Source organism: Aquila chrysaetos, chromosome 22 (genome assembly GCF_900496995.4).
Source record: "Aquila chrysaetos chrysaetos chromosome 22, bAquChr1.4, whole genome shotgun sequence".
NCBI classification, from domain to species: domain Eukaryota; kingdom Metazoa; phylum Chordata; class Aves; order Accipitriformes; family Accipitridae; genus Aquila; species Aquila chrysaetos.
In genome coordinates, this window is record NC_044025.1 from 14,380,187 (window position 1) to 14,391,508 (window position 11,322).

Here is an 11,322-nt window from a genome sequence, read left to right on the forward strand (position 1 = left end):
TGGGCTTTGGTCTGGTTGCCCATCTCACAGTTCAAAGCTTGAGGTCCACCTCTGGGTACCTTGTGCCTTTCCTATCTGCTCAGTCCCCAGGCAGTGAAGGCACGAGGCAGGGGCATTCTCTGTGGATTTGGGGCTGGGCACGTGCTGCAGGAGCTGCGGAGCAGCTTTGGTGAGCAGGACCTGGGGTCAGGGCATCAGCTGCATCTTCTCCTGCACTTTCCCAGGGGCTGCCTTTTCTTTTGTTAACGTTTGATTATTTTTAATGATTTTAGATTAAAATGTAATTATTTCCAATTGGTAGTTGTACTTCTTAATTACAGAGATTAATTAGATTACTGTTCATTATTAATTAGATTGTAACTTTGCACTAATTACGCCTTTTATCAGCCAGTTCCCACACTCCTGCCCTCCCTGTCCAATCTGCCTCTCCCCAGATGCTGCCCCAAACCCCACTGCTTCCCGCTGCCCTGCAGCATCCCAGGGGTCTCAAAACCTGTCTAGAAAATACTAATCAATGTTATCAGCTCAGAGGCTGCGACTGACTCTTTTTAAAAGCCCAAATACCAACCAGATGATGTCATTTTATGGCTAAAAAAAAAAAAAACTTTAAAAGAAAGCATTAATATTCTGCCTGCCTCCATCAGTGACTGGAAGAGAAACTGTTTCCTAATTACCTGCTGCGGCAAGGGAACAACTCTGCTCTTCCCTGGGAGCAGAAGGGACCCGATCCCTCGCCCCTGCTGCCCTTCCCTTTGCCCTGTTTTGCCATTTGTGTATGAGAGGGAGGGTTTGACCTGCCTGGACTATTTCATGGACTTTGTTTGGTCCTGCTATTTTTAAAGCAAGCTGTCTTTCTTTTCTTTTCGTGTCACCTTTCAGGCACCTAATCAATGCTTGGAGTTTTCTTGCTGTTGCTCTCTGCTTCTCTTCTGCTCACTGCTGTCTCATCTCTCTCCCTGCCATCGCCCTGTCCCCGAAGGAGGTCTTCTTTCTGCCGAGGCTTCTCGGGAGCCCCAACGCCTGCTCTCTATTGATTCATCCTTATTTAATTTGAAATACTTCTGTAATTTGCACCTGCTCATGGCAGGTTTAAGGCATCTCCCTGCACGTTTGCCCTGAGATTTCTCTGTCTGCCTCCATCACTCTCCCCTTGCTGCTTCCCTGGGTGCAGCGCAGTGGGTGCTGCCTGGGTGGGTACAAGGTCTGGTCTTTTTCGTGGAGGCCACAGACTGCTTTACCCCTTTCCCTGCTGTTTTGGGGGGTAGGAAGTGCACAGGGCCTCTTCTCCCATGGAGAAGAGAAAAATGAGTGGTAGGATCCAGGGAGGCGTTTTCATCCCTGAAAAGCTCACCTTACTCCACTTTCCAGTTGTTTCTTCAGGCTCTCTCTGTGCCATAGGTGTGACGGTCTCGTGCCCCAGAGCAATTTGGCGTCGGTGAAATGTCGACAATCCTGAAATGTGAGTGTTTGGTGTGAATGCAAGGAGAACCTGCTGGGATTGCGTGGGCTGGATGCTGCATGCTGGCAATGAACCTCCTTCTGTGCCCTGTTGTAGGGTTTGGACGGGAAGATAAGGAGAGAGAGGAGAAGGAAAAGGACAAGGAAGAAGAGAAGGAAGAAGAGGAGAAGGAAAAGACTGACGTAGAAAAAGAGAAGGAGAAGAAGGAGGAGGAGGAAAAGGTAGGGGAATGATGGAGTTTTCTGCAGATCAGCTGCTGAACCTTTTGCCAGAGGGTTTCCAGCCCCAAAGTCCCCAGCTTGGGGCTCAGGGTGACCCCAGCACTTGCCAAACCATCTGATGCTGGGGACTGTGCTGGGGACCCCCTGGACCAACTGTACCACTGGCTGTGTGGTGTCTGTGGGGCATCCAGCACCCTGAGCACCCACTGCCCAGCACGTGGCGGGACAGGGCCGGCTCCTGCGAGGAGGATCGGTGTCCCAGGGGGAGGCAGGCAGCTACGGAGTAGGGCCACCTCCGTGGGTGAGCATGGTGCAGCGGGGATGTGAATGATGCAGAGCTCCCAGGTCGCCACCGAGCCCTGTGCAGGCAGGTTTGTGGGGTGTTAGAAAGCACCGGCCCCAACTGATTTACATCCTGGCTGTGAAGGGAAGCCACGTCTGACCCATGGCAACCCCATGCCTCTGGTGGATGGAGCTATGCTGTCCACAGCCTAGAAATCACACTGTCTGCATGGCTTTTCCACTGAGAGACAGCTCTCTTTGTTCCCAATATTCCCAGTTAGTTCTCCCTCCTTTTCCTTCTGTTTCAACCCAAATGAGATGCTGCTGTGGACAGCGATGCTGTCTGCACTGCACACACCACCGAATCCTTGCTCCTGGCTCTGGAGGTCTCTGCGGGGTCATGGGCACACGTGGTTCCACAGCACCATCGGTGCAAAGCCTGGCTCTAGATACCCACAAGACCAGACATCTCTCTGACTTGAGGCTCTAGCTCGAACGGCAAACGGGGTGCCGGGGACCTCGGTGATGCTTGTCCTTCTCTCTTCGCCCCTGCAGGGAGACGGAGGAGAGGACGGGAGGAGCAGCAGCAGCTCTGACAGCGCCTTGCAGGAGGTAACCACACCACCAGCTCTGTGCTGGGGCCTGGCTGCCCCACTGCACGCCAGCCCTGTGGGGTTTGCACCTACAAACCCCTGTGTGGGTGCTGGCTACTGGTGCTATCAAATACATAGAGGTACCAGGGGCTGGGACACAAAACACCCCTCATGTCCTGTTCCCGTTTCTTTTTGTTCCTGCCCCAGGACAAGGATGATGAGAAGGAAGACAAAGATTAGCCTTTCCGTGCTGGAGCAGCAGCGCGCACCCGGGACATGCTGAGGAGGTGGAGATGCAAACGGCAGCATGTGCTGGAGGGGGCCTGGGCCACTTTTAGCCAAATAAAGGTGTTTGTGGGCTCCAAAGAGAAATGCTATTTATTCATCCAGTCACGCTGCCTACCCGGTGCTATCTGTCCCTCCTGAGAAGGAAACAGCCAAGAAAAGGCAATAGGTGGGGAGCTGGGGTCTGGGTGAGCGGAGGCAGGTTTTGTTCAAGACTGTGAAAGAGTCTGGAGAGTAATCCGGGGGCTCTGGCTGCCTGGCTCTGCAAAGTCCCACAAAATTAGGTAGTACCGGTATCCTCCCTGTCCCCTCGACACCTCTTGCTGTGGGATGGAGCAGCCTGAGCAGGGACAGACGGGCTGTGCCAAAGGCGGCTCCAGCCGCCTGGGGCTGTGCCGAGCTGTTACAACTGACTATGATTTCACATTTATCGGAAACATACGAAAAGCTGTTACAGTGGGGAAAAAAAAAAAAATCCGAAACCAAAAACCACCAGCAACCTGCCTTTCTGCAGTGCAGCCCCGCCCCCGCTACGCGCAGCCCGCCTGGGGCTGGAACCAGGCTCAGCACCGGTGGGGAGAAAAAAAAAAAAAAAAATGGGGGGAAAACATTGGGGAAAAATGAGCTGGCACCGCCATCTACCGGGAATGGCACGGTGTGACAACGGGTCCCCGCGTTTCATAACCGCTCGGCTGTTTTGTAAGGTGCGGGAGGTGCCTGCGGGGTCCAACCCTGCAGCGAAAAGGGCCCTCGGAGGAGGAGATTGCGCCCTTAAAAAGCAGTGCCAGCACCCCGACCCACCCCTGCTGCTGGCGGTATTAGGCCAAGCCTGGAAGTCTCACCGGCAATAAAAACTTCAATGCAAACTTTGCTGGGTCACCGCGTTGCTTCGCTTTCCTTAAGGAGTCTATTTTTAAGGGTATTTTCCTAAGTAATGCGGATTTTGGACAAACTCGAGTTTAAGAGTCAAGACCGTGGAGGATTTTACTTGAAACCACAAAATGTGGCTTTAGATATTGTTTTCATGGAACAAATGCAGCTGGCTATTGTATAATCACAACAAACAGCAGGCAAGATGCTGAGGAATGTTGTCTTAATTATCCAGCACAAAGATTAAAGGGAAAACACAAAGACAGGAAAAACAAACAACCCCAAAAGCTAAACTGGGTTTCAGTGTGCTGGTTCGGCTTCAGCAGGGAAAGCCCAAGTCTCAGTGCCTTATTGCTCCATGAACAAGGGTCCCTTAATGTAAAATAACCCTGTGTGGGGTTATTTTACATATTTTACTTTCTCTTCCGTGCAAGTACGCAGGACTCTTGCTCAAGACACAACCTACTTGCAAATAGTATATGGAGTTGAAGCATTTTACAGTCCTCTCAGGCCACGCTCCTGCAGGATGGGAATTTCTTGGAATAAATTCTCTGCATCTGGACACAAAAAGGGGAGGCCCTGCCTTTTCTTTTTAAGTTAAAGGTTGGAAAGTTTTCAAGCATGCTGTGCCAGACTATTTTCTGAGGTCAGGCATGCCTGTAGATGCTTAGTTAGAGCTGAGAGGTGTTGCATCTCACTGGAGTCAGATTCAGCTGATGCCAGATATCTCACCTAACAAGCTAAAAGCCCTAAAATTGTCCTCTGCACCTTGTGCCCCAGCTCCCAAAGTGAGCGAAGCTTGCAAATGGCTGTCTGCAGCTGATTCTACCAACGTGCCCTCACACTGCCCCAAATCTCAGCATCTTCACGTCCTCAGAGCCAGTGTTGGGTACACCCCGCACTGCTGGGTGATGGCGAGGGCCGAGCCAGGCAGTCTTACTGTTTGCTGTTTGCGTTTTACGGTCCCTGCTTCAGGCCACTGCGCTAAGCTGTGTGCAAATATAACACGTGCAGCCAGATCCCTGTGGCACAAGAGCAAAAAGCAAAACACACCCAGGGACGGGCTGTGCGAACATCCAGGCGTCTCCTCCGGCAGCCGAGAGGTTCTCTGTCCTGCCTTTGGCACTTCGCCCCGCACGTAGCTCGCTCCCCTCTGTGCCCGTGCACTGCCTTGATTTGAACTGGTCAAGTTTTCCGAGAAAGTTGCGGGGGTGAAAAACCATTTCAAATTACCTGGTGTCCCTAAGTCCTCATTGCATTTCAGCCCTGGCTTGAAGCCAGGCGACGCGAATGGGCGTATAGCACGAGCATTCGCGCCAGCCACGTGGATTAAGGCTCTAAAAACACTTAGTGGAGGAGGCAAGAAGCAGGTGGAACATTTGGCTTTCGGGGATTGTCTCAGCCGCAGGGGCACAGTGGCTGTCCTGCAGGATATGGCCACGGAGAGCTTGGCGTCTCCCAGCACAACCTGGGTGCGCTGGGATGGGTGCTCGCCCACAGACGTGACAGCCAGCAGCTTCCCAAGCACTGCCGGGCATGAGGTCTGACTTCATCGCGGTGTTTAACCACCTCATTTTCTTGAAGCATCTGCAAGGTTCAACTAGGGGCTCCTTGGAGCTGATGTGCCTTCACCCGGCTGGGAGAGGAGCGTGGACAGAGCCGTGCCGAACGCCCATCACGTCAGGCTCTGGAGGGGTGGAGTAGGAAAAGAAGACCAGCAAGAGAAACTGGCAGCCGTGGAGTTACTTAAGCAAGTCTTGTTTACACACATTTACTCCTCTTTATATAATAACCTCGGCTGGTCCTCGGAGAACAGGAGGGGCTGTGCTGCCCCTGCTCACAGCAGCTGGGGGTACCCGCAGGGACCCCGCGCGGCACGTGGCTGTCGAGGGCCTCGTAGCAGCAGAAATGCCAGGAGAGCTTAGGCGTAGAGACAGAATTGATTTCCATACCATTTCATGCAGAGATGCCCTCAAATGAAGGCATTTTCTATAAATGCCAACAATTTCAGAACAGAAAGGCTGGGCCTTTATTTTGCTGTGAAATTTTTCATCTTGCATCTAGGGGCTTTATATAATAAAGTGTCCTATTAGGGAAACAAGCCTCTCTAAGGTAGAGATCAAAAAGAAATCTTTCCTCTGTTCCCAAGTGACCTTCTTCATGAAAAATTTCAAGCTGCTTTTTCATTCCACTAAAAAATGGAAACAGTTAGAAATCCTGACTTTCCCAGAAAAGCTGATTCCCGCAGCCCTGCTTATGATCTGCTAATCTCTGCAGACTGCCGGGCAGAGGTTTCCTGTGAAACGACTCTTCTATTTTTGTGCTGAATAATAAGAAAAGCAAAACCCAAACAGAACTTAAATCTTGCAAGTGAAGGATATTTTGGAAGGTCAAATCCCTGCTTCTGCTCCTGCTCCCTGCAGAGCACTCACACTTGCTCCTCTCTGTGCTGCAGCCTTCTGCAACTTCTCCCTTCGTTCTGAAAATCTGTAAATTAAGACTTTTTGCTATGTTAATTAGCAGCTAAAAGTTATGGCAGAGCTTTATTCATTGAGCCACTTGGGATTCATTTTCATAAAAATGACTCTAAGGACACACAACTTTCACAGGAGCTTCTCTCCCCTGCAAACCCTTCCAGGACTCCTGCATTTGCTCTTTCAGAAGAGCAGAGTGGGCTCTGTAATCCCCAAAGCTCACTGCAGTACATTCCTAAAGTCTACACGGAAATGGTGCCAGGCTTCTTGTGAAGGAAAACCTGCAATTTGCTCCAGCAGATCCACCAGGACAGGTTTCTGAGTGAGAGATCTTCTGCCGAGTACTAACAACTTGACCTCTTTAAAAGCCATGACGTCTGCGCGTTATGAAAGGGCTCGCTGGCGGCGGGGCGATGACTCACTTACCCAAACACGACTCACCTGCCATCCAAAGTGCAGCGAGAGGTGGAGGTGAAACAGTCCGTGAAAAAAAAAAGGCACAGCCAGAAATACTCATCCGCTCCCCGAGCAGAGAGCTCTGCCCAGGCCACCGCCGCTGCAGCCAGCCAGGGAGCCCACAAGCAGCTATTTATAATTGCGGTAGAGACACAGCCCTGCTCATCCTGCCTGAAATCCAGCCCAGTACCTGTGTTTAGGGCTTCACACCAGCTGGCTGTGGGGAAGCGGGGGCTGTGGAAGACCCTGAGCAGCCCCCTGCGTTGCTCTCTGAGTCTTCAAAGTGCTTCGTTCTCCTCCATGGTGGGTCAGACACAGTTCTGAGCTGGAATTTGAGCCGCTGGCTTCGCAAGAGCTCTTTTGTCCTCACAAAGAATGACACTGAATTATCAGGCTGGTGGCGGTGGAGACGCTGGAGCTGAAGGAATAAAGACCAGGGCAGAGGATGAGGAAGCTACACACAAAAGCTCATGTGGAAAAACATCTGTACAGGAGCCAACACCAAGAGCAGAGAGGGGGGACAGATCTGCAGCCCCCCAGGCAGTGCAGCTGGGGCAAGCACTCACCCAGCAGCACTTGGCCACCGGGGAAGGGAGCATTCGTGGAGCAGATGCTCGGCTGCAGGACCTCACAGCTTGCCCTGCACCCAGACAAACCCACTGGCACCAGTGGAGTCGCTCCCAGTCGGTGCCCTGTGAAGGGGAGCCGGGCTCCTCCGCCAGCTAGCACCCTTCTGTGACCCATTAAGAGGTGGGATGCGTGGGACAAGCTGGACCCTGGACCTGACCTGACCACGGCAGGATAGAGGCATCACCGCAGACCAGGCTCTGCCATCTGCAGAGCCCACCCACCGCCACTTGCAGCCTCCTTTGGCAAAGTGAAAAGGCAGCGCTGGGTCCCCGCCAGCCCCGCTGGCATCCGTGTCAGGTGGGTGGGAGCTAAACAGGAAAAGTAAAAAAAGGAAGAAATAAGGCAGGTGGCAAATACTCGCTTCTTGCTGGGGAAAAGAGCCAAGGCCACACGGGCTGGTGAATGAGCAGGGCAGGACAACCTGGCAAGTCCCTGAGCTGCAGTGATGGGCCACCACGGCGTCACCCCCGGCCACACGTCCCACGTCAGGCACGTGGACGCACAGCAGCTTGTGAAGCTGGTAACTTTTGTCTGACCCTGCAGTAACGACTGATTAGAAATCAGCTCTCCCCATCCAGAAGATGAAGTGGAGGATATGACCTCCAGGTCCAGCCTGCTAGGATGCAGCTCCCTGTGGACACCAACCCCCTTGGAAGTGGTGGAGCTGGCTGCAATGTAAAGGTGGAGTCGTGTCCTCAGAGAGTGGGTTCCTTATGGCTTTTCCTCCTCTCATCACCTGGTTATGTTATCCGTGCCCTTATGCACCCTAGGATTAGATGGTGCTGAACAAGCTGTGCTGACTTTGGGCCCCTCCGTGGGATCTTCTACAGATGGGGGACCTTCAGCTGCCCTTGAAACACCAATGAAACAATTGCAAAGCATCGAGGCAAACTTATAGCACCCTGCACCACAGACCATGGTCTTGTCACCCATCCTAGGGCTTCCCCCTGGATAATGGGGACAATTCTGACCTCGCTTTTACCTGTACTCCCTTCTCAGGGGTATGTGGCTTGTACGTGACCACGCATGGAAAAAGACATCTCCATGCATTTTATGTGGGACTCGCTTCCAAGACCGAGTGATAATGTTCTGCCAACCTCTTTGCCAAGATGTTTGGCCCAAGAGAAGTAAAACGAGCCAGATGCGGATCTGGGCTCTCCCCCTGTGACTCTCCAGTTTCCAGGGGTTCAGGCATAAGCCCAGTTACATGAGCAATGAGATAACATTACATCGCAGCTCTGTGTCCCGCCAATCCATGTGACAGTCAACTCATTTCTCTAGGAATGATGATGCCTCAGGCAAAGCCTGTATGACTCAGAAGGGAAAATATTAAAGTTTTCTTTAAAGGAAAATATTAAAGTTTTCTTTAATTCCCCAAGCCTGTTTACATCTGATCCTCCTTATTGAGAGAGTCGGGGCGTCTCTGAGCTCTCAAGCAGCAGAGTTTCAGGACCCAGGAACAATACCATGTAATTTATATGATTGCTCCCTGCCCAATGCCTAGTCAGCACAGTGCAGACCTCGAATACCAAACATCAAGGAGCAGTGTGGCAATCTGCTTGCTTCTGCCTGAGAGAAAACCAGGCATGGAGCAGCTCCCCTTATTGAATACAGAGACCTGAAAGAAAAGGTGCTTGTTATAAAAGAGGAGCTGTGACTGTAGACGAAGAGTTTCCCACACCACCTGCTTCCACTTCCTTTTGCTTCACTTCCCAGGACCGGCTTTGAACCGCGTGTGGCAAATGGAGAAACCTGGTGGTTGAATAACATCCTGGGTCTAGAAATACTATGATGCAAATAAAGCAAAAATTCCAGAAGGCTGATGTGTTTGTTGACAGGCTGGGAGGCGTATGATGCAAATAACTCCCTACGTGTTATCTGCACGTACTGAGGTGTAAAAATAATTCCTTAGGCCAACTCTCAAGGCTTGCAGACAAGCCGGGATCCAGGCGCGGCGCTGCTGAAAGGGTGCTGTAAACCACGGGGGCACGAGTGGGTCTGCACAGATGCTGAGGCTGGATTTGGCCCTGGCTCTTTGCCTGATCACCGAGCAGGCTGCGCTGGCTCTTACACATCCGTGCCACCATCAGCCCCGCGTGGCCCTTGCTGATGGCAACTCTCCTCCGCAGCTGGGATGCCAACGCTTTCCTCGTTCCGCTGCTTTTGAAACGGGGAAACTAGTTTTACCTCTGTGCAACAGGACTTTCAGGTCTGATGGTGACAGCCTCATCCACGCAGGAGGAGGTCGGTGGGCAGAGCGGGGATAGCTGTGTGTAAAAGGGGTCACGACATTCAGGCTGCATATTCCTGTTTAGCAAGTGCTTGTGGTGCCTTTGAAGACATCCTAAGGAGCACACAGGTCTCTCCTCTCTGCACAAAAAAAGGCACCACTGGGAAGGTGCTGTCACCTCTGAGCCACTCCTTAATCCCTAATGTGTCAAAATCAAATGTCAACGCTTGCAACAAATATTTATGCACTAAAAATGAGCAAATGTAGCTGGTGTGAAATCCCCATGTTGCACCGTCAACAGTCTGGACCACATTAATGAGGCTCTACTTGAGCCGAAGCACAAGCAGCGTGTGTGGCTGGGAGCCAGAGGAGGAACCGGTTTCCCCTGCAGCAACACCTGGAACTCCTCACCCTGCACTGACCCTGGGCTGTTTCCCACCTTTAAAGTGAAAAAAAAATATTATAAAATAAATCCTATTGTGCTTTGCAAGTAGTTCCTTAACACAGTGCGATCTGTTCTGTGTTATGCAAAATGTGAAGTCCTCATCTGGCCAGCAGAATGGTTAGCATTAAGCATTTAAAGCTTTTTTTTATTTTTATTTTTTTTTCAGTTATGTACTGAGTCAGCACAAACACACCAGTGACAAGCAAAAGCATTTGGAGTTCAGAACCAGCTCAGCTCTGGATGGAATGGAGAAAACAAATTGTTCTTGTGCTGGCGCTAATGAAGCCTGGTTTCCAGCCGACTCGTGTGTCGTGGTTGATTGATTTTTAACTGCATTATGCAAAGGCAGCAGCACGTCCTCACCGCTTACAAGGCGCTGGAGAGCCCACACACGTGAGAATGGTTGTAGAGTGAATCAGGAGGTGAGGAAAAGGAGGCAGGTCCCAGGAAACAGCCCAGTGTCTCCCAGAGGAGCTGGCTGGGGTGATGAAAGATGCTACACTCCTCACCTGATGCCAGCTGCCCGTGGCAGAGGGCTGCTGCTCCCAAACTGAGCCACACAAACAGGTTATGGGAGCACTCTTCAAGCACATCGCTGCAAAAGTGGCTGCGGTAGCTAAAATCACCCTCATTTCATGGCTCAGGAGCCATGAACGTGTCCTTCTTGAGGGGTAATCTGGAGATAAGACTGGTGAGGACTCCCTGGTGGCAATCTTTTGTTTTAGTGAACAGCCAGGTTTTGGTGGAAAAACTAGCCATGGCGAGAAGTAAATCATGAGAGGACAGCGTCTGCTGTGAATGAGCCTTGCCCATCTGAGAACTGGGAGAACTGCTGGGGAAGTGATGTGGCAGGTCCCTCTGGGAGGGCAACCAAAGACTGATCCTGCGGATGGGGAACATGGAAAATGTCCCCTGCAGGGCAGAGTCCCTGACAGCCCCACAACGCTCCTGGGGCGACCGCTGTCCCTAATGCCACGCTCAGGAGGTGTTCGGGGCTGTGCTGCTAAATATCGCCAGAGATTTCTCTGCTCTGAAGGGATCAAAAAGATAACGGAGCAAGCAGCGAAGCCTTCCAAGCCCACATAAAATACTTAGTTGTTGAGCTTTTAAAGACACTCATGAGTTGTATAATGTAATCACAGTAGATTTTGAAACAAAACCTGCTCCACAGCCGAAACCTCTGCCAACCACTCCCTTAGTGGGGCATGGGTTTCACCAGCACTCATGTCCTACTGGCGATCTCCCGCCCTGAGCATCCCTTCCAGTGTGTGCGTAGGTTCAGTTTGGTTTTGGGGACACACAAAAGAGCCTTTGGGGAATGTGCATCATCCTTACATAAAGTCTGATCTACTAAGCTCCAGAGCTGCCAGATTTCAG

At 51.6% G+C, this 11,322-nt stretch overlaps 1 protein-coding gene across 1 annotated transcript; it reads left to right on the forward strand.

Moving 5' to 3' along the window:
• Positions 1-177: 177 nt before the first annotated feature.
• LOC115334022 (101 kDa malaria antigen-like) lies at positions 178-3,295 on the forward strand. The gene is made up of 5 exons (XM_029997726.2): positions 178-1,190; positions 1,369-1,459; positions 1,556-1,680; positions 2,518-2,596; positions 2,763-3,295. Coding segments are annotated over exons 2-5 (225 nt in total). The 5' UTR covers positions 178-1,190; positions 1,369-1,440; the 3' UTR covers positions 2,765-3,295.
• Positions 3,296-11,322: the final 8,027 nt, after the last annotated feature.